At 42.7% G+C, this 23,577-nt stretch overlaps 1 protein-coding gene across 2 annotated transcripts in view; it reads left to right on the top strand.

Moving 5' to 3' along the window:
• The window catches only part of TSPAN7 (tetraspanin 7), a 99,635-nt gene extending 76,527 nt beyond the window's left edge, over nt 1–23,108 (top strand). For both annotated transcript variants that reach the window (XM_032678685.1, XM_032678684.1), the window contains 7 exons: nt 3,591–3,779; nt 5,991–6,065; nt 7,549–7,644; nt 9,432–9,587; nt 14,025–14,108; nt 21,202–21,274; nt 21,961–23,108. In XM_032678685.1, the coding sequence (XP_032534576.1) occupies nt 3,591–3,779; nt 5,991–6,065; nt 7,549–7,644; nt 9,432–9,587; nt 14,025–14,108; nt 21,202–21,270 (669 nt within the window). In that variant the 3' untranslated portion in view covers nt 21,271–21,274; nt 21,961–23,108. The remainder of the gene's footprint in view (nt 1–3,590; nt 3,780–5,990; nt 6,066–7,548; nt 7,645–9,431; nt 9,588–14,024; nt 14,109–21,201; nt 21,275–21,960) is intronic.
• Nucleotides 23,109–23,577: the final 469 nt, after the last annotated feature.

Raw genomic sequence — 23,577 nt, 5'->3', positions numbered from 1 at the left:
GCAAAGCTTCCTGACACAGCTGTGAGCCCCTGGAAGCTGCTCCATGGGCTTAATCAATCCTGCCACCACAAAGTCAGAGATACTTGAGGGAGGTGGTAAAAGCCAAGCCTGCTTTCATCCGTTCGTGCTTGTCACAGCTGGGGGTATAAAATGGGACCGAGGCTCAGGGAGATGCTCTGGCATTTCTGCCCCATGGGAGCTGGGAGGGGAACGGGGTCCCAGCCCTCCATAGAGCAGCTACTGACAATTCTCCCACAGCTCCTTGCATTTGGGCAGGATGTCTCTGGCACCTGCATTTTAGAAGCAAACATTTATTTTTTTTCTTTCCTTTGCTAATGCTTGTTTTTCTTTACCACTCCAGATGTCTAATTTGGGGCATTGTGGGCTCTGCAGCTGCCAGTTCATTTCTTCTGTGTCTGCTGAGGATCTGGAGTGGGGTTGTGACACTCCTTCCTCACAGGCTGTAGTTGTCATACCGTTTCCAGGAAGAATCTTAATTCTTGCAGGGGCCATAGGAAGTCAAAGTTTCACTGGTGGAGTGGGACTGCTGCTCTCTTGCTCCATATGTGCTGGCCGTTGCAGGTGTTTATAAATAAAATTGCTCTGGGTGGTGAGTCTTGGCTCAGGGGGATTCTAAAAATCAAAAGGTTGGTAATCACTCTCCTCTGACTGCCCAGATATCTGAAATATTTTGTATGTCTCCAGCAGAAGATGTATTGATCATATCCATCTATTCATCTGCCTAATTATTTTCCATTTTGCCACTGAATTATATGATCATGGCCTGAATGGGAACTTTACAGTGGAAAGGGAATAGGGAAGACTGGGGAGGGATTGTGTATTGGAAGAGGTGTTCTGAGTTTCCTTTTAGACCTTTCAGATGCGAGAGGACCGACATCACCCTGCTTTTGCACCTATTGGGTTTGACCCACAAGTCACAGGCTGATGTGGTCACTTGGAGTCAAATGAAGAAGACAGAGCTAGAGTAAGGGAAAAGATGTGTGTACTGGTGGAAGAGTGTCAGAACCAATGTCTATTCCTGCTGCCTTATTCTCATGGCAGCAATATCTTGGTCTTCTGTTTGCCCATGTACCTCCTGCTTTCAAAGAAAAATCTCCAAACCAAACCAAACCAAACCAAACCAGAGTCTCAGTATATTCATCGTTCCCTTGTCTGTGTGATGGAACAGAGAGATAGGGATGAAAAGTGTGTCCTGAAAATAAGGAAATGAGGTTTGCCTTGGGGTGGAGGAAGGCATTAGTCATACCACTGCTTGTGCTCTGCTAAATAAAGGTCATGAAAAGGTTTGTAGGGAAGTTTTCTGGTTTTTCCTCTTCACAAGCAAAATTCCAGCCAGCACTGCTGCAACCCGAGGTGCATCTGCAGTGTGTCTTTGTGGAAATGTCCCAACCCCTCTGGAGTGTGCCAAGCTTGCACTTGGGGGTTTAGACCTCCCAACAAACTGAGGGATTTCCTTAAATCCCTTTAAATCAGAGCTCTATTAAGAAGGAGAAGGGGAATAAACCACTGAGAGGCTTTCCTCCTTTTTTCAAAAGTCTGTGTGTGCCACAAATTGAATAGGCTCCCCCCTGAGACAGGGGAAACCAAACTCCTAAAGCACATAGTAAAGGGTTAGTAATTGTTTCAAACAGCCAACTAAAACCGGTTTTTTTTACAAGGCTTGAGTTCTCTTTCATATGTGAAGCTGTTTGTTCATTTTGGCAGTGAAGGCTGCTTTTACACCTCCCTGGGGACAGTGGTAAAACTTTCAGCAGCTCAGGCACAGAAACCAGCCCTTTGTGGAACTGGAGGCGAGAAACCAAAAGTTGTTCAGCAGATTTCCCAGTCCCCTGCAGCTTGCTTTCAGATTTTGCTGATTAATCTGCACCCTCTGAAAAAGCTTTTGTTAGAAAGAAGGAGAGAGGTGCCAACAGTGTTGTGTATGGATGGGACCAGTCTTGGCGGGGGCATTTGATGTCTGTGGGTAGGTAGGCTACTCAGTGAGTTTTTAGACATTCAGCTCTAAGTTCATAAGGTTCAAGAGCAAAGAATCAGCACTTTTGAAGCAGCTGCCCTGAAAAATGAACAAGAGTTGGATTTATTCCTATCCCCACCATGGGCAGGAGAGCAGAAGTCTCTACTAGTCCTGTCCCAAAGGTGCAACAGAAATGCCAATGCAGGTTGAGGGTAGTGGGGGACACTTAGTGAGACAGAGGAACATGATGGCTTTCTGTGGCAGTGCTGCACTCTGGTGGGCTCTGAGTGGGAGCCAGGTGGGGTCATGTCTTCCCAAGAGCTCTGGGAGGCATGGAAACAGATGAGCTGGGAAGTGTGGAAATTGCCAGGTGAGATTATTTTCTCTGATATAGAAATTATCTCCTCTCTCTGAGGACAAGTTAATTTGCTTTTATCTTCCTGGTCTTCTCCTGTTTCTCTATTTATTCCATCTATTTTTGTTATTTATTCTTTTCCTGCATCTCTCCCTCTGTATCTTTCCTCAGAGTGTCTGTTTGTACCATCCCCCCTCCTGGTATTTTCCTTAGGTGGCTCTGATTATTCAGCAGCTTTGCTGAATGCAGTTCCCTCTCCAGAGAGGTAGAAGTGCAGCACCAGAACAACACCCACTGCCGCAGACACAGGTTGAGCAGAGGACGGGCTCCTTTGCCTGCTGGTGCTGAGCAGCAGGACAGTGGAAAGGCATGTGGGCAGTACACTCTGCATAGTCCTTTTTGAGCCAGCCCAGGTAAAAAAGCCAAAAAGCTGTTTTCCTTTTTTATCTTCAAGGAGTTTTTCTCCCAATTATTTCACGTCAACCTGTTTGAAAAGGAGATGAAAGATCTCAAAACACAACTCAGCTGGAAGTTTTTAGGTGCAATATAACTGTGAACAAGGATCTCCTGCACGAAGAACTGCAGGGCAACCCTGCTGTAGTGGTGTTGAATTTCAAGATTTCACAGCAGTATAAAGATGTTCACAAGAGAATAGTGCCCTGTGGCATGGCAGCCTCTGCTTGTGAGTCTCAAACAAGAGGCTGGGTGCTCCCAGAGCCCACTGGTGTTCTCCCACCCTGTGTCACAGCTTCTGCACAGCCAGGGGGGGTCACTTGCTGTGTAGCCTGGGGAAGGCTCACTTACCAGAGTAACGCACAGCAAGGGGTGTTCATATTCCTGAAAGTTTGGCATTAAGAAGGACAGGACATCAGGAAGCAGGCTTTTGAGATTCAGGCAATTTTTGTGGCAAAACTCAGGAGGTGTGAGTTGGCAGTAGTTATTTGTGCCTTTTGGTAAGAGTGCTGGAATTGGGCACCTCTCTCAGTGTGCTGTAGGAGCAGAGAGCCTGGTCCTGCAGGTGGTTCACTGCATCCTCCCTTGGCAACTGTCAGCTTGGCAATGATTAGCTGTTTGTCCTTCAGTGTCATCTCCAGATGCTGGAGTTTAATTTTGTCTGTCCATCCTTCTGGAGTTAGTAGAAGTCCTGAGGCTTCCTTCTGCCAACACAACAGCACCAATGAATCTCTTCAGGATCACTGTGTACTGAATTTGGATACCTTCCCTGGTTGCTCCTGACACCTTTCCCATTTTTCTCTGCAGATTACAGGCGTTATCCTCCTCGCAGTCGGTGTCTGGGGCAAGCTCACCCTTGGCACATACATCTCTCTCATTGCTGAGAACTCCACCAATGCCCCCTACGTGCTCATTGGGACGGGTACCACAATCATCGTCTTCGGGCTTTTCGGCTGCTTTGCCACTTGTCGTGGCAGCCCATGGATGCTGAAACTGGTGAGCATTGCCAAAGTGCCTTAAAGAGGGGAAGAAGTTTTGTCGGTGAATTAGGATTCCCCACACCCCCTGCCTAGGTTTACCAGATGTTGATGTAGTTTTTCAGACACATAAGCTAGATTTTATTGATCTTAATGTTTAACATATGTGCCTTTGGACAAAGGGGGAAAAGAGTCTTTGCCAAAACCAGTTGTTGATTGAGTATTACTGAAATCTGCTACCACATGGCATATAGGCCCAAGTGTTGTTTAAAGCAGAATGGAAAACTGCTGCTGAATTGCTCTGTGTGTCACTCTACAGTCATTCTATTTTTCTGTGAACCAGAGAGATGAGTATATTTACTATCTTTAAAATGTCCAAAGCATCATAAATGTGAAATTCTTTTGAACCATGTTTTGAGGGGTCAGTTTAGTACTTGATGTGAAATTATGTAAAAAGTAGTTATGGAAAAAAAGCACACCAGCCTTTCTTTTTATCCTAACCTTCACTAGGATAGGACAAGTCAACTCCAGAAAACAAAGTGCTGTTTAGTATGTTTGACCTCATCTCAAAAACAGCAGGGGCTCAAGGTGCGCTGAGGAGAGGTACAGCAGTTGTTCCCCAGTCCACTTTAACCTCTCTCTATACAAGTTTGTCTGTTCTGAGTTTTCCAGCCTACCTTAAAATGTGAAATAACTACAGTTTAAACAAACTTATATGATAAACTGTGTTTCTAGGAATATTCGGGAGCAAAATCCTACATGTGTAGTGGCTTGAAAGATTAGAAATAACACTTGTAAAGTACTGAGCTAGTGAAAAAGGCCTTGATAGTAAAATGCATCTCCTGCTACAATGTTTTGGGGATTTTCTAAGGAAACAGCATGATTATTCTCCAGTTTAAACTGTATTTATTAAAAAAAAAAAAAAGGACAACTTAAAGAGAGTTAATTTCCTCAAATGATGGCAGGGGAGGAGTAGGAGAGAGGCAGCAGCTGCAAATCTGTCAGCAGATGTGGTGGCCAGTTGACAAGTACCTGTTGCTGTCGTAGGTGCACCACTGCTGTCTCTTGCTGGTGATGTGTTGTCAGGGCATATGTAGAGGCTTGTTAGAGTTACTACAGTCCAGATGGTAAAGGGATAGAGGTGAATGGTGGCATAAATCCACAGGAAATCAGGCTCTGTAAGTCATGTAACTTTCTTAAAGGTATGCCACTAGCAGTAGCATGTGCTGTTCCAAGTACATGGGTTTATTTTCATTGTACACGTAAGAAATATTTCTAAACTTTTTTTCTCTCCTGAACAGAAAGTGATTTGACATCTGCATTAATTGGAGACGATTTTTGTTTCTAGTTCTGCCTTTACTGCTGGCCTCCCTTCCTCAATAGCCTTTCAGTAAAACTAAATTTACCTCTCTCCTCTAAATCCTGCTAGGACTGAATTTAATTTAAAATGTTTCCTTTTTTAATTAACCGTTATTAGCATGTGGAGCAACGTAATTTTCCATCCAGAAGATTAAGGCCCAACTTCAAATTTTACCATCCCACTTTGCATTTTTTTCTTTACCTTCTTTATTTTTGCTTAAATATATTTTTAATAGTGTGTGAGTGTCTACACTGAAAGCACTGTTTTCAAAGTTTATTTAGCTCCTGATCCAAACGCTGCTCCTAAAGCCAAACATGGACCTTGGCTCAGCAAAGTATTTCAAACATATGTCTCATTACTCTGAGATTCTCATTACTGTTAGAATATTTCCAATGAAGTCAATATTTCGGTTCATTCATTGTAGAAACTTCAGGAATCAGGCAGCAAATCCCAGTCTAGCAGTGAGACAGATAAACATGAACTAAAACACCTGGGAAAGCCTATTTACCTTAGCAGAGCACCAGGCAAATGTGAAGGGTCTGTTTGTATTCCTTTCTGCAAGATCAAAACCTGAGTGATTTGGATCCGTCTCTGGCATGTGAGTTTGTTTCAATTTATATAAGAATGCTAAGAAATGTGGGAACAGAAATGTCAGAAAAGCCAGTAATTAAACAATATGTGTCAGTTGTGAGTTGTATAAACACATATGTTACATTCAGGTAATAACCTATGTATCTCCTCCGAAAGTCCTTTGGTTTCTCAACAAGTTTGAGGGGTTCCTAGAGTGGAAAGTTAAATTTTATGTGATAATATCTGTGCTGAGACAAATGCCTGTCATGCTCTGACTTCTCTTGCCTCCTGCCTTTTCAGTATGCCATGTTCTTGTCCCTGGTGTTCCTGGCTGAGCTAGTGGCTGGCATTTCAGGGTTTGTGTTTCGCCACGAGGTAGGTGGAAATGTGCTGAGTTTGCATGTGGCAGTGCCTCCCTGGGCAGGAGCTGCTGAGTTCTCTGGAGCATGGAGAATGTGTAGGTCACTGAGCTCAGAGGCTCCAAACACATCTCCAGGGATGTGGCTGATGTGCAACAATAACGTGTACAGCTCTTAAAAACTGATGTGATCCCAAATGAAGGGATTTAGCCAAAGCTCTTGCCCTCAGCTGCCTGATGATTTACTCTGGAGCTATCAGGTTTTCTGTGTCCCTCATGTAAGATCTTCTTTACTCTTTTACATATGCTGAGGTCTGCAGAATAGATTAAATATTTTTTTAAACACAGCTTCTTCAGCCAGGCAAGTGCTGTTTTATGTAAGGCAGAGGGCACTTCTGCATCAGACCAGACTTCATGTTTTGTAAATCTTTTCCTTTTTTGTGGGGGGGAGGCGGAGGACAGAGAGGGAGTGGGATGGGATTTTGTTTCTATCCTCAGAATAAGGAGAGATTAGAAGTAGAGGGGGGTGGAAAACTGGGGCAGGAAGAAGCTTTAAAGAAGCATCATGGTCTAGATTTGTAGTAGCACTTCTGCTTTATCCACTGTAATCAGGTCTATCTCTGGCTTTAAGTCCATGGACCTACATGCCACAATGCTGAACCAGAACAACCCCAGAGACCCTCCTTGTCTCTTCTCTTTGTATTAACTGGTTTTCTAGTCTCCCCTTTTGATATCAGATTTCCATTGCTGTAGGCTTTTCTGGTGTCTACCCTTGCAAGTGGTGGGTTGTTTTTAACTTAGTTCTGAAATACCTGTCCACGTGCTGAGGACAGGTCACATTGCATTTGGCCTAACCTGCAGCAGCCTCAGTGTCAGGCTGCTGCTCCCTTTTGGGAGAGTCAGTCTCTTGTGAAGGCCACAGCTACATGGATTGCCCAAATCAACTACTTCCCAGCCCCTTTACCATGCAGTCAAAGTACCATTCCTGGTGATGTGCCTGACCTTCTCCAGCTGAGGGACCTCTTGTTCCTTACCCAAATGCCTCTGGTGTTGGGGACGAGGGCTGTCACCCAGTCAAGGGATTCATGTCTTCCTTTGATGCCACTGGCTTCTGTCCCCAAGGCATTTCCATAAGCTTTGACTCCCACCAGGCATCCATGAGGAGGCAGGCAGTCTGCTTCAGACTTAGTGCTGGAACAAAGTATTTGGGGAAAAAGCATCAGAGGTTAAGTAATTTTATGGGGTTTTTTTCAAATATATCTGTTTTCTGGGGTAGTTTTGTTTCTGAGTCTGATAGACTCCACTAGAAAAATGGCATGAATGACTCCTGACAGTTAGGAGGGAGCTCTGCCAGCTCTGAAAACACGCTTAAAAACAAGTGTGAAGGGCTGGTTTGGGTGTCTTCTTAGGTTTGGAAGTGCATTTGCTTCTTGCAAAAACTGCTTCAGATGTAATGCTTTCTGTTGCTCATGTGGGCTGTTTTTTTCCTTGCCTTCCTAGATCAAGGATACTTTCCTTAGGACATACACCGAAGCAATCCAGAATTACAACAAGAACGATGAGCGGAGCCATGCAGTGGATAACGTACAGGAAAGTGTAAGTCTGAAACTGGATACTGAAAATTAGCAAATAAAGAGACAAAGGCATGCATTCAGATTTGATCACAGAACATGAAGTGTGGATGGCTTGATCTGCAAGTTGTATTGTGCAAGCAAAATTAGAGGCTGAAAAAACTGACCTGGGGAAAAGTGTTTCAGCTGATATGCTTGTCCAAGATGTCTAAATTTTAGTGAAAAAGCCATCTGATAAAGGCAGGGCCTGTCCCACTTGCTCGTTGCTGGTCCCAGATCTTGAATTAAGTTTAAGGGCCAGTTTTATCCCTAAAGAGCACACCTTGTTCTTACGGGAATCTGCCAATAACATTATGACATGTTGTAAATTGGAGCTGGATGAGATAGGATTTTATAATCTAGCATTCTATATCACTGATAAAATGCAGCAGTTCTCTTCAGAAGTACAGTGAGAAGCTGGCAAAGGAAACTTAGTGAGTTGAAAAACTGAGTGTATTTTCCCCAGAGGAAAAGGGAGTGGACAAATGTGCTGCTGAGGTTGGCAGTGAAAGCTGTTCTGGAGGGATGGAGTAGGTGCTTGGTGGAAGAGCCTTTCTGACCCATGGGGTGTGGTAGCAGGGCAATGGGGGATTGCCTTGCCTTCTGTCAGGATGCAGGTGGCAAGTGCCACAACATGGTCAAACCAGTTGGAGTTGTCACCCACAAGGGACCAAGTCCACCAACTACAACACAGAGTGATAAAATTCACACTTAAATTCTCACTGAAAGCTGTACTATAGCAAGAAGCTATCCCTTCAGCTCCCAGTGTATTCTGTGAGACAGTTTGCTTTCCCTGTGATTGTAATTTGCTGAATGGCTGAAACGTCACTGTAATTGTATTGATGATTTTTAGACCTTTAGAAATTACAACTGTTATGTTGGACACCTCAACATGTTTGAAACTGAACTCTAACCTGGTTTCTCCTGCTTAGCAGATTACTGCAGTGCTCTAAACTGAGTATATTCTGCTATCAAATTGTCTGTTTGCCTAATGTTAACCTGTATTTTGAACTTCTGATTCCTTGGAGTTCAACAAACTAAATAATTCTGAATAATTATTCAGTGTTTCTGTTGTAGCAAAATGTTCATTTCATTCATAGCTCTGTTTTTACAGGAATGCATTTATAAGCCCTTTCCATGCAAAAAAATTAGCACATATTTCATATCTTTCAGTATCTGTCTTCTAGCTTAGCATCTAAAGAAGCACATCCTTCCCAGCTTGGGGTTTTTCAGCTGATTTCATAGATACCCCCTATGAACATATGGTCTCTTTCTATTCAAAGCTCAGTGAATTGTCCTAGAAATTATTTTGGTGAGTTAGAGAGACTTCACCTTATCATCTTGCACTAGCTTGGCCGTGTATGTGCTACATGTAATTCTGTGTAATGCTTTGGGGTTTTGAATTTCCAGGATCATATTTAGTGAAATAAATAAGTAAAGGAAACCAATAAACAAAAAAAAATAAAAACAACAACAGACATTCAACTGAAGAAGATGGCTTTATGGCTGGACCCTTGTTGAAAGTTACAAATAATAGCTCTGCTCAAAAAATACCTTTTTTTTAGTTAGTTGTCTGCTCCCATATTCTGTAAATGACACTCCTGATACTTTCACAATTAATGGGGCAGGGGTTGGTATCTGCTTTTCAAAACTGGAGACACCCTGTCTTTATTTTGATTATGAGCTGATTAAGTGGGCAGTGACGATTCTGTGCTAATTTTAATTCTGCTCTGTTTGTTTTTGTGTCTTAAATTTGCCTCTTATTCCTTCTAGCTGAGCTGCTGTGGCATTCAGAGCTACACCAACTGGAGCACCAGCCCTTACTTCTTCAAGCACGGCATCCCTACGAGCTGTTGCATGAACTCCAGTGACTGTAATACTCAGGATCTGCGCAACATGACCGTGGCTGCCACTAAAGTAAACCAGAAGGTACCAGTAACATTGTGCCAGAGGCAGTTGTTGTGACACCATCCAGTGGAGAGGAGAGTATGGATGTTTACAATTGCATTTCATTTCAAATGATAGGTTGATAATGTGCATATAGGGCTGGAGCAACGGTAACAATGGGCTTTGCCCCTTGCCTGCTTTCATGTTCTTTAATCTGGCCTTTCTCAAATGCCCAGGTGCAGCATTTCTGTTGAGTAGGGGATTTGTTCTCTTTCCTCATGCAGAGGTTGAGGTAAAGGCACTGCACAGGGGCAATGCTGGCTGGGCACAGGACTGCAAGTGGCACATGTGCTCGATTGTCCTTGATGGTTGGGTCAGTCAGCACCTCTTCTCTTCTCTGCTCACTCCTGCTGAATGCTGGGGGTTTTGTGGAGGACGAAAACATAGGTGGAGGGAAGGACAGGCTTTACTCTTGCTTATGTTCAAACAGTAATTTCAGTGTTGGAGCCTAGCTGTCATCCCAAACAGAGAAAATATGGGTGATGGACAACAAGTGTTGTGGTTGGCGGGTACATTGACTTAAAATCTTTGAACATGTGCTGCTGAAAGTACAGCATAGCCCAAAGTGGCCCTTTCCCTGGGGTTACCTGAAGGAGCAGGTCGGGAATAGGATTGGGAAAGCAGGTTGGGAAAGTAGGTTGGGAAAACAGGAAGAAAAAGAATAATTGGTGAATAAAATTACAGAAAACACTAAGAAAGTGATGAATAAAAAGAAAATAATGCAGCATCTATAGCAGATGCTGCACTGCAGAAGTACAACTCAAGTCATTGCTTCAAGAGCCAATGCGTCATCAGCTCTTTCTTTCTCACCCGAGATTTTCAAGAGAGGGAACAGTTTGTTGGTAAAAGGAATGATATTGTGGCTAAATCACCATGATAAGTTGCAGCATAGCTTATTCAGACTTAAAGAATATTTTCTTTTCTGTTTTTATTTTCAGAGTTGAATTTAGAAACAATAAATAGAAGTCCTGAGTAGATAACAGGAAATGTAGAAATGCCTCTCTCTTTTCTCTTTCTGTTTTTTTCACCTCAGTCCCCTGTGACTGAGAAGGTTGGAGTGGTGGCTGAGCACAGCCTGAAACATCTTTGAAAACCAGTCAAGTAGACAACATTTTCTGGCTTGTATTGAAAAAGGGATACTAGAGGGTTATTTTCCACTAAGCCTTTCTTTTTTGCAATAGTTTAATGAGAACCACTTGTTGCAGACATGTGGAATGTTAGTGGTGTTCTTTGGTTAAAATATTCACAGTCACCATCAGCAAGAGTAATCTTGATGGGTCACATGAGTATAGAGGGTGAGTCACTCCATTCAGTTGCACTTTGTGAACTTGTAGCAACTTTATGTTTCTGTAGAAGTGGAAGCAAGGTGAGAGGCAGGACGAGGCGAATCTAGGACATGAGCAGAACAGCATCCACTGCAGGCAGAGTGCCTCCTGGGCAGCCCAGCCTGAGCCCCTGCTTCTGCTCGTCTTCCCAGCAGGAAAGCTTTCTGGTATTCTGACTGGTATTCTACCAGCAGGTCCCACCTTTTCAGTTTGGGGCAGCCATGGACTCTGAACCTTTCCTGGGTGCATCATTGAGCAGGTAATATTTGCATTCCCAACACTGATCTAGTGTTTTCTCAGAGTGCCAGGCTTGCTCTGCATGCACAGGTAAATCCTTGTCCACCTGTGAGTTCCTCATGGCACAGGATGCCTGCTAAATTATAGAAAGTGACTGAGGGGTGAATGTGTCCTAGTCCAGGGCTAGTAACTCATTCTAGCCATGTTTGCTCTGTGTTCTCATGTCAAATGCACAAGTCATCTGACAGAAAGGGACTGCTGATTCCTCAGGAAGTAGTTGAATTGATGACTTGATTTAATTACCTAGGGGAAGTTTGGATGTTTGGAAGTTTGTTTGGTTTTATCTCATTCTCTGAGATAGCCGTTTGTAATCAAAGGTCGCAGATTTCTGTTTAGCAGTTGTGAGATCTTGGAGTTGTCCCAAGCATTTGAACAAGGTGGGATGTTTCTGAAAGGGGCATGGGAACAAAAAGCAAGCAGGAGGAAATGCTGTGTGGTCCTGTCCTTCCACTTCAGCTAGAAAGCAAGTGTCATTGCCTCTGACCCAAGCACCTTGCTCATCTTGGAAACGAGCCCTTTACCCTGTGCATGTTGGAGAAAAAGGAAAATATATGTTGCCTGTGTTGTACAAAACTCTTCTCACCATGCCTGTGGACAAGTATATTTGGAATATATCTTTTGGTGGATCTTGCAAAACTATCAGTAAGACAAGTTCTCTATGAGCTAATCAAATTGCTAGCAGTTTCTGATGACCAATGATAAATTAACCAAAGAGGATTAAACTAATTATATAATTGCAGGACTAAAAGACAACATTCCTGGATTGTATTTGCCAATTCTGACCCTAACTTGCTTAGTGACCTTGGGTAAATTGTTTAGGCTCTCCATTTCTTCATCTCAGAGGGCACTAATACCTAGCTTTTAAGAGCTGTCCTTAGGATTAGCTAATTACTGTTCATATAGTGCTTTTAATCGTCACAGTTCTTTACCAGCAAATCTCAAGAACTACTACTTCTCTCTAAAACCTTAAGAAAGGAAAAGCTGCATGGAGTCAAGACAGATCAGATACTTGCTAAACTGTCACTTCTGTCTCTCTGGATCAGCCCCCAGCTGTGTGCACACAGCGCTTCACACATTTCTGTGCTGTATATTCATCTCGTGGGTGCTGCTGGAACTCTCACTCAGCACAGTCAGGGCTGAGCAATTAAGCTGTATGTAAACAATGTACTTCAGTAAACAGATTATTGTGACGTGGGATTACCATTGCAGTTAGATGTTGCATCTCTTGAAGGCACTTCAACAGAACAGATTTCAGAAGAGGTGGGAGAGCATTAAGCCATGTCAGACAGAATGAAAATACTGCTTGAGAAATCTAATCTCATTGCATAACATGTAAGACACACACAACTATAGTTGCTTGATGACTTAATAAGCAAGCTTGAATTGGACTTACCATACACTGAGGTAAAACATAGTTAGGTATTAATATGTACACTTAAACATTGCAGAAATGAATCACAGATGTGCTAGTCCTCAGCTACTATTAGGTTCACCACTTAATTACTGTCAGGATTAAATATCTTTTCATATTATAAAAGAAGTTACAGAAATGACACAATTTATTTCATAAATGGCCTATCTCAAAGAAGGGGCATTGTTTTTCCTTCTCGCTGTTATTTTTTACAAGCACCTATTGCTCTGAGGTCATGTAAAGAGTTCCTACAGTGTTTGCAGAAATGAGGAGGGTGTGGATGGATGTGAAATGTGGAGACACTTTTCTCTTACAGGACAGGAGTCCAAACTGGGAAAGGGAGCTCACTGTCATTTCTGAGTTTTCCAACTTCTGATGGAGTGGATAAAGTTATAATGTATAAAACACTTCAGGACTGGCTTGAAGCCAGAGTGATGTTGATCATTTGAGGAAGTGTGGCAAAAGAGGCTGAGTGGTCATTTTGGATTGTGTGGACAGATGGGTTAGTAATGGAAGAAAAAATAGATGTCATCTTTCTTTATTTCTTCAAGGTATTGTGTCGCTGGTTCAGATTCATTTAGGCACCACAAACTGGGACAGCTAATTTCAGATGGGGTTTTTTTGAGGGGTAAATTAGGCAAGGGAAGGAACTTGGCAAAAATTATTGTACTGAGGCAGAACATCTCAAAAAAGTCTATCCAAGAGAAGGGCAGACACGTATATGAATCTTCTGGCCCCAGTCTGGGATGTGAATTGAAGCATGAGGAAGCAAATCAACTGGTGGAGTCAGGGGCTGAGCTAGAGAGAGAAAATTGGGTTTGGGGAACAGGACAGGGAATTTTATGTCCAAGGGCAAAAGAACCAAGAAAATTCATACAAAACCTTTGATAACTTTGTTATATGGTTTAGAGTTACATAATACTCAGTGCTTTGCCTCGTGTCCCTTGACAGATAAAGGCAAGAAAAATGCCTCAGGGGGCAGTTCTATTAAACATCTAGAACATTAGAAAATCAGCATCATTTATTAATTTTTGACATTTGTATTGTATTGTAACATTGGTATATTGTTACTGGTTTGGTTTCAGGTCAAAGCTATGTTGTTTTTTAAAACAATGCAAATTGGCTTGCTTAATAAGAGCCATAAAAATGAGTGTAACATCACATTTAGCTTTTAAAAGTACTGAAATGCATTTGTTTTTGAAAGAAACTGTTTTTGCCACCACTTCCCATCATTCACTCAGAATTACCATTAAATAAAAGGGTGAGAGTGTTAGAAATCACAGCAGAAGCACTGTCTAGCCCAAGTCCATTTAAAGTGAGAAATTTGTATGTATGCATTCACGGCAGAGAAGGTTGATACAAGGAATGATGATGTTTGTTTTCCAGGGCTGTTATGACTTGGTGACCAGTTTTATGGAGACAAATATGGGAATCATAGCTGGAGTGGCTTTTGGGATTGCGTTCTCACAGGTAAGTGAGAACACTCCCCTTCACCCGTTTTCTTCCCCTCTCTTTCTTTACCTGGACTTCCAGGAAGGAAGGATTATAGAAAGGGACTGAACTCAGCATGCTCATTAGTTCTGAGGTCATCAGTTCATTGATTTTCTTCTTTTCAACTTAAATGAAGTTTCTCCTTGGGAATATCAGTTACAGTTGAGCTAATGACTAGCTCAAGGAAAACAACTTGTCCCTCCACTGGGTCAAATAGAGGTTAACCCAATAAAACATTGGCTTAAATGGAGCATAGACAGCTAAGGAGACAAATAGCTTATCTGATGTTTGGATAGGCTTTTAAGTACTCTTATTTGTTCTTAAAGGAGTCTAGAACTCAAACAAGAGTGTACCTTCAGGCCTCCCCATCCTGGACCTGGAGCCTGGAGGGGGCACCTGGTTTTGATTACCAATTTTGTTTATTTATTTTCCCTTTAACAAAGAACACTGAGCTGACATCTACCAAAATCGGACTATTAAACCAACTCCTTGCCTGCACCAAAAGGAGTGTGTCCTGAGAGGGACAAGAGGAGAGCTAAGACAGAGTTTGCTGCTCTCTAATGTTCAAACTGCCTTTATGTAGACAGAAATTGGGGGAAGTATAGGTCTGGTCAGCATCTTCTGATCAACAAGGGACAAGAAAACACATGCACCTTTCAACAAAATGCTCTTTTATACCAGTCAGTTCATTTTTGATAGCAAGGACTCTACTGGAAATGTGCAAAACTTAGAGTGAGTGAAACACAGACAATGCAAAGCTGTTTCCACAGTGGTTCAATGAAACTCGGTGATGTGTATGATACCTTAACTGCTTCTTCCTGAGAAGGAGTCTACTTTTTCTCCATGGGTAGTAGACAGTATACTGCATGTGTCATTCAAAAAACTATCATACAACTTGCATTTACTCCATTGACACAGTGTTAAAATTCTGGGTCCTGAGGCAGTCCTGAAAATATTAATGTACCTCTGTTGGGTGACTCATGTTTATCCAGTGGTTGGGAAAAATGAGGTGCTAGGAAAAATTATTTGAGGTGTCCTTAAAACTCATTAATTCAGTTTTCATGCTGTAGGTTTATACTGTGCTGCACTGAAAACAAATGATTTGCCAGTGCTGTTGCTAGTGGCGGGCAAGTGAATTAATGAGGGGGCTCTTGCTCCAGCTGCCCCACATGGTCAGCCCTTGGCTGCAAGGTGTTTTAGTTAAATCTCTGAAGTTTTGCTCAGCAGTTACAATGATCTCCAGGTTCTTCAGAATAAATGTCCCCAAGCTATGTGGAAAAGGGCCACCACATTCTCTCGGTCTACATATGCACAACCTGAGGGAGCCCCAAAACTATTTGGGCTCAGACTAGCTGACTGCCCTGCCTTGGGCATATCTGGAAACCTGATGCCTTGTAGCCAAGGTATTAGATGTGAGAAGCCCATGACTTGGCCTGTCAGCCAATTTCATGTGGGTGTATGTTGGTTCATCACAACACCAGCTGCCCAGGGCATGTGCCTGCGTGTCAGGTTTTCAGGATCTGGAATGGTGAAACTTCCTGTCTGGAGATGTTTGTTCATGAAGTAGGGGGACTTCTTTTTTTTTTTTTTTTAAATAGGCTGTTCTAACTCTTCTTGAATGGTCACAGTCTTGATACTCTTCTCCAACCTTGACTATAGCTTGATTATTGCTATAGGACCCTGAGCTCATATTTCAGTTCGATTTCCAGACAGCCAGAAGGCTATAAAGCATCTTTTTAAGTGCCTCATGTAAAGCTATCCAAAAGAAAAATGGGATGAGCAGAATTTTACAATTCATATGCTGCTGGGGGAGATGTCTCAGTCAGGACCAATAATTGGTGTATCTTGGGAGGTTGCAGGCAGCACGGGGTGCAAAGCACTTTGCTACTGTGGCTCCAAGTGAAAGCTAAGGCATGTTTTGATACAGTGTTGGCTTCTCAGGCTGCTGATGACACTGTACATCCTACTGCCATGTGGGGACATCACTCCCCAGTGTAGGGGCAGTGCTCTGGCTCTGTGAGTACATATCCAGCTCCTTGGGGTGTTAGCAAATGTGTAAAAATGAGAAGAGAGGGGATGCAGGGAAGAAAAATGCAGCTCTCTTGGGCTGTGAAGAATAGAAGGCGGCTGGTTATAATTTACTGCCTAATCTGTTTTGCTGGACCCAATTAGGGACAGTGTTTACAAACTGATTCCAGGTTAACTGTGACTGGCAGTAGTGCCAGGCAGTGCTCCAGCTGTAGGCGAGGTTTCGCTGTTCCTGCTGAGGATAGGTTTGCTCTAAATAAAAGACAAATTAAATCATGTTGCTCTTCTACAGTAAAGCACACTCAAGGGTCTTTCCTTCAAATGATTTGTTAGGTGTTGACTAGAATGGGGAACGTGCTGATGCCCAGAAACAGGGAAAGTTTGATGTAATGGTATTGCACATCTTACAGGCCTGGCACAGACCTCCCCATCAGAGTCAGAGTTTTTAAAAACATGCTGTGTTGCTGACCTTGTCTGTTCTGCTCCTCAGGTTTGAAGTAATAATAATAAAATAAAATTTGATTGTTTTTGGACTCAGATGCCAATGCTGACTTCCAGCTGGAATAATTTCAGTTTAGCAGGTGCTCTTCAGAGCAGAAAAATGATTGCTGTTTTGTGCCCAACAGAGAATAAAATTATGCAAACTGCATAGATGATGAAGAGTTTTGCCTGGATAAAACTACAGTGCGGGCATTGGCTTAAGGAATGCAAGAGACATGGTCTTCAGGGATTTATAGGCTGTGGTTGCAGGAAAGACTGCCTGAGCAGGGAAGTCTCAGTGCATTGTTAAGGCCAGATTATTCCCTTTGTGCTGAAGGACTGGAAGTCAGGTGTTCTCCCCATGTTTCCAACAAGTTGTTGAGCATATGTGGTTCCCATCATTTAAGGATACATTCCCATGCTACCATGGTCCCTCTCTGCAGTGCAACATCCACCTGCCCTCTTTACTGTCAACATTAATGTTAATAACTTTGTCTGACTGTGGATGCAGTTCTGGTGCAGACATCATCTACCCTGTCTCCTACAACTCCTCCCTGAGTTAAGGAGGCTGACACTTGCATCTATTTGCACATGGTTTAGAGAGTGGGATCCGTATCAGGATCCAATACGTGGCTTGAAAATCCATTATAAGACTGGGGTTCAGTATGAAGATAGGACCTGTGCCAGAGGCATACCAGAGCACAGGAGGCTGGCTCAAATAAGTGACCTGTGACATAGAAAATTCTGTCTTCTAAAATAGAGCCAGACAACCTGGATGCTTGGAGATTTGCATTTTGAGACTATAGCAAGGTAAATCATTGAGCTAAAAAATTATTTCTGATGAATAAAAAACACCCAGTTTTAGCTTGCCTGATGTGCTGATGAATTCCAAGTTAGTTCAACACGTTTCTATTTATAGATGCTTTCTCAAGGTATGAGAAATGGTGAAGATCTCAAGACTGGAAATAAAATGGAAATTCAAATTGCAATTCAGTTTCTTTCTCTTCGGTATAATAAGGCGTAATAAATATGTCATGCAGGACAACTCCCAGTCAATGTTAAGTCTTCTAGAATAACTGTATTAAAAAGCTAGTTATTATGTGTATGGCAGGGATAATATTGCCAGGAAGTTGCTGCAGATGGTTTTCAGTGGTCAGAACTAAGATGTACCTGAGATGACTGCTAGGAACCATGGAGAGATGAAGAAATGCACTGAAATGAGCTATGGCCAACAGGACTGTAGTACTGGAGACACACCTGAGGGATGTGGGTCTCCCAGGGTTCAATACCAAAGAATTTGTCAGCATTTTCAAGTTTCCTGTGGCAAGACCAGAAATTCCAAGGCAAACTCTCAGTTTTACGTATAATAGCTCAGAAGACCAAGATAGTCTTAGAAAAAAAAGATAAGAAAGAGGAAAAGTGAGAAAGAACACAAATGCAGAACCAAGTTTGGCATCTTAGCATTCAAATATCAAGACTATAAAATAAATTAGTAAGTGTATAAAGGTTGAAACTGGGCATTTGAGAGATAAAGGGACTGAAGGGAAATGAATTCAACTCCTAGGAGCTAGTTTCTTTGTGGGCATCCTTTTATGCTGATCCTTCTGGTCTTTCAAAGGAGCTGCAGGGACCTGCTGCACAATAGGATAAGGAGCCTCCCCCCACCTGAAGAGCAGAAGAGGCAAATGATGGAACAAATGCAGAGAGCAGGGCAGGCTGGAGAGTGCTCTTTTGTGGTTCACAGTCTGGGACCCTCTAACCTGATTAAAATGCAGAGGACCGTAGTTATGACTGTAATGAAAGAGTACCATGAGGAAAATTCAGCATAATACAGTATCACCTTTTCTTGGCTACAGGAGGGACAGTGCTCCTGTGGTTAAACGTGGCAGTCTACATACCTTGGAAAACACGTTTTTATATGTGTTCAAAGTACTTCCAAGGTATTTATTATAGCTCTGCTATGTCCTAGTAATACTTAGAAATGCTGTATAAAATGTGTATGCAATGGCTCGATATGCATGCCATTATTTTTGAAGTACAGAAGATAAATATTATGTTATTATAACCACTTAAATGCCTAAACCAGCATAGGGTCAGAGACAAGAATTAATAAATGGGCCAAAGATCAGAAAGATATATTCATGAGTAACCTGCAATTTGTCCTAGGACTGAGTTGAGTAAAATAAAACATTGTTATGTGCCTGAAATGCTACAAAGGTTAAACACACTGATTATTAGAGTTACAGACTGTGCAGAACAGAAGAATCCCTTATTAAAGGTAGCTGGGGAGGTCTGCTACAGCTGAAGGGGGAAAGAAAAGCCTGTGGCTTCCTATTTGTACAGGTTGCACCATCTTCCCCTCGTAAACATGATACAAACAGCAGATTGAGAACAACAGTGACCATAATCTGAGTGCTTGTCATGGGAAATAAGGGGTACCTTGTGGCACGGGCATTAAAAAAAACACAAACAACCAACAACAAATAAATAAACTTGAATTTACATGCATTGTTGGCCATTGTAGAAAGAGAGAAGAGCTGTATTGGGTCTGGGCCAGAATTTGCTCAGTGAAAATAAATTGGTTGAAACACACTGTGAAGTTCGTCTTAATGAAAAATGCAGTAAAGCAGAGAAGTAACTTCTGAGACCAGATGAGGAAGGTGAGAAAAGGCTGAAAGTTACCACAAACACAGCAAAGTAATAGTGAAGCAAGTGGGACAGGGCTACCCAGAGGCTCTCACTCTGTTTAGCCTGTCAAAGCACAGAGAAATATGTACTATTTTCCAAACCAGAAATCTCGTTCTCCAAATTGGAACTGAGCTAAAGAAACATCACATGAATCAGCAGCGGGACTGTCAAAGCCTCCCCAGCTAAACCTGCAGAATGTGGTTGGTTTTCACCAACACTTTCCAAACCGACAAATTGATTAAATCATCCTCCCAGTGACAGGAGTATTTAAGTGTGGAAATTCAAAGCCCAGCCAGACAAAGCTGGAATTCTCATCATTGCCAGTCCATATCCTCCCTCAACACCTGTCTAGAGAAGTTGAGTAGAAAAGGCGGCAAGATGGCTGAAATTTCTTCTTGGTATCTAGGGAGATTTTCAAACCTGAAGAGGGTTTTCAGCACACACATCTCTTTTGGAAACTAAAAATACAGTCCTTGAATGCTACTAGCTTTGGTTTTGACTGGAGGTTGGTCTGGAGGTGCTACCTGTGCCCCGTGTCTAGTTATAACCAAGGCACTGTCACCTTTGCTGATAAAATCAGGGGGTGCATGTAGGGAACAGAAGGGTTCAGCCTGCCTTTAAAGGTGACTCTGTGCCCTTTTGAGATGCCCAGAACAGTTCCGGTGGACACTGAAACAGGAGACAGAGCAAATTTCTGGCAAATGACACATGGCCTGACAAGGACTGTGACATTATAGAGGCAGAAAACAGTTTATCTAGATTTGAGTTACCCTGGCTTGGTCTTGTTCTAGGCTGATGCCAGCCCAAATCAAGCAATTGGCTGGTAGAGAAGATGTATATTTTGATGGTGATCATGTTAACAGGGAGCAACTACTTGGTCTAGGGGAAAGGACACACAATCCCAAGAGTGAGAGAGAAGGAGCCAGTCTGGATGAGCAGCCAGCCAGTCATCATCTAGTCATGATCTGAGGGAGCTCTGCTGCTACCAAAAGGTTATGATCCCCCTTGCCATGTGCTCTGGCTGCAACAGAAGGAGATGGGCAGAGGTGGGCATGAGCAAGCCAGCTGGAGGTGTTGGGACAGCCCCTGCTTGGAACAAGGTCCAGGGAAGGCTGGTCCATTGGCAGACGCAGCACTCTCATCTCACTCCTTAGCAAGGGATGAGCTGTAACAGTCTGGATATGCTCAGGAGTTAATTAATTGACCAATCCAAATGAGAAAAGAGAGGTTGAATCACTTACAGCATATTAACATCATTGGCATATGCGGGGAGCACTAAGAAACTGCAATAGGCAAAATGTTGAAAAGATCGAGTGCTTATTGGCGACTGGAAACCCAGGATCTGTTTTCAACAATCTGAGTGACAGCCAAAGGAATAGTGAAAGACTTTTTTAAAATTTATTTCCATATTTATAGCACTCATTTCTACAGTGCTGCATCACTTACAAAGAGAGCATAACTGCTCTAGGGCATTAGGAAGCTTTTCCCTGGCACACTGTTGGGAAGGTTAAAGTGACCACCAGCTCTCTGGGGTGGTGGCGAGGGACCCAGGTGGAGCATGCTGATACCCCCTCCAGTTTATCCATTCATGTCTGGCTTGTCCAGGCAATGACAACAGGACTGAAAAATACCAAAAAGGCCTGTTGCCCGTCAAATAAATACTCTCTGATAAAAATCAAAAGTAAGATCTGACAAAGAAATACGGGAGATTTTCATGCTGTTTTTCTGGTTAGAGCGATCCTTAAAATACAGCATAAATACGTTGTGCATAATGACTCAGGAACATGAAGTACTTGTTTACAATGGCCTCTCCTTTGCTCTGCATCAATATAAGCTGACTTAAATTCTATTCTACCTCTATTTTTGTCCTGTACAGTTGATTGGGATGCTGCTGGCATGCTGTCTGTCCCGGTTTATTACTGCTAACCAATATGAGATGGTGTAACAAGGTGAGCTTTCCCAGCTTTCCAAGCAGTAATACTGTATAAGCCTTGGTATGTTGTTGTGGCTGTGCTGCTTCTGCTGAAAAGTGTGGGCAAGTTTTAGATGCTCAGCATATTCGTTGAGAATTAAGGCTTCCAATGGGCTTCTTTGCCTTGGGATTTACATCCCAGTATTGTGCCCGGTGGGGAAAAAAAAGGGGGAAATGTAGTGTTGAATGTTTCATCATTTCAGTTTTCTTGAAAAGAGAGGGTAAAATGCCTACTGTGAGTACTATTACAAAATCACAGAATCACAGAATCAACTAAATTGGAAAAGACCTCTGAGATCATCAAGTCCAACCTTTGACCTAACACCACCTTGTCTACTAGACCATGGCACTAAGTGCCATATCCAGTCTCTTCTTAAATACCTCCAGGGACAGTGACTCTACCACCTCCCTGGGCAGCCCTTTCCAATGCCCAATCACCCTCTCTTTAAAGAATTTCTTCCTAATGTTTGACCTAAACCTCCTCTGGCGCAGCTTAAGGCTGTGCCCTCTTGTCCTACAGCTGGTTATCTGGGAGAAGAGACCAATACCCACCTTGCTACAACCTCCTTTCAGGCAGTTGTAGAGAGAAATAAGGTTTTTGTTAGAGCAACAAAAGCAACCCACTTGTTATTCTTTTTTTTTTTCATCCTCCCCGCTCTCCAGTCTTTCAGAAGCGTGAAGTCCAGAGCCTGCCTGAAGACCAGGAGCTGCAGAACTGGAGAAAGACTGACATGAATGTTATAGCACACACTGTCTCTCGCACGCACGCACACCCCCACGAGCAAGCACGTGCGCGCGCACACTCGCACCCCTCCTCCCGAACTGTCCCATGCGTAGTGTTACCATTCTGTGAAGTACCGCGGTGCCACCGAGAGCAGCCGGGTCCCCTCGGCCTCCAGACCCAGACCCAGACCCCCATCCCCTCGGCTCGGCGTAGGACGGCACCGTCTGTATGTTCTTGGTCACACAGTAGTTGCATCGTAAGTTAACAAAGGTAATTCATTAACAGCATTGATCGGGCTGTGCATGTAGTGACTGGAGGGCATAATTAGCCTTTCACCATGGTTAATAAGTGTTGCACACGTTCATATAAACCGGTATATGAAATATATATTCTTTTGGTTTTATCTTAATTTCTTGGGTTTGTTTATTGCTTTTACTAAGGTTTTCATCCTTTCCCCCTCTTCCCCGCGCCTGCTCCCCTCCTTCCCCCCCCAAAAAAAGGAATCAGTAACATAACATAAAGATACTTGAAAACGATGTTAAAATGTTGTGCTTGAAGGGAACCGTTATTCCTGATGTTCTTCTACATCTTTGATTCTTACTCAGTGTTGTATGCCTAGTGCGTATCCCGGTAGGCTTTGTCTAGTGCATTTTGCCTCGGAACCTGATCCTGTGTAATACTGTTATTAAGCTGTGTTGTTGCTTACTGTGAAGGCAGAAATTTTGCTTCCTTTATTTTTATTATGTAGTTATGGAACTAATTGAACTGTGCTGTACTGCGGCCTTCATACTTTTTTCCTGTTCTTTCTTTATCTTTCTTTTTGCATTGAGGTTGCAGCCACCAAATACATTGTTGAATCAAATCGAAATAAAAAAACACACACACACAAGCAAAAAAAAAAAAAAAAATCACAAAAAAAAAGCCAACAGGCATATGAAATATTTTTGGGGGAAAGCAAAAGTTTAAAACCTTTTTAAAAAAAATAGGACTTTTTTAATAATGCCTCTGTCTAGCATGCCAACGAGAATGCATTGATATTGTGAGTATTTGTGATATACGTATTAATAAATGGAACCATTACAGATTTCTAGCTGCTTCCTTTTCTTTCTTTAGTCATAAGAAAACTCTTTTTTTGGGGGGGAGAGGAAGTGAACATAAAAAAAACCCGGGCACAACTTGGAGTGACATGTCTTGGTGCATTTTTTAACAACTAACTTGCTTGTGACAGAAAAATGTTGTTACTGGGGGGGGGGAGGGAAGAAGAGAGAGAAAGAGCTGGAATTGTTTCAAAACTCCCAGAAAAACCTTCCACAGTTGTTTTCACCACATGACAAATACCCTCTGCTTTGCAATTTTTCTTCTTGTGACTGTTAACAATCTGAAGTGTTTAATTGTCCCATCCTTAGTGCTGTGAGTGATTTTGGTTGGCATTAAGCATTTCTATCTGATTTTGGTGAGAATGGGGAGAAGCATCAGATCCTGATGAACCTTCAAGGGTTGCTGGTGTGGTCAGTGCACTCCTACCCACGGCTGTGAAAGGGTTTGCAGCCACAGAG

Source organism: Chiroxiphia lanceolata, chromosome 2 (genome assembly GCF_009829145.1).
Source record: "Chiroxiphia lanceolata isolate bChiLan1 chromosome 2, bChiLan1.pri, whole genome shotgun sequence".
NCBI lineage: Eukaryota > Metazoa > Chordata > Aves > Passeriformes > Pipridae > Chiroxiphia > Chiroxiphia lanceolata.
This window is presented reverse-complemented; position numbering and strand designations above follow the sequence as displayed.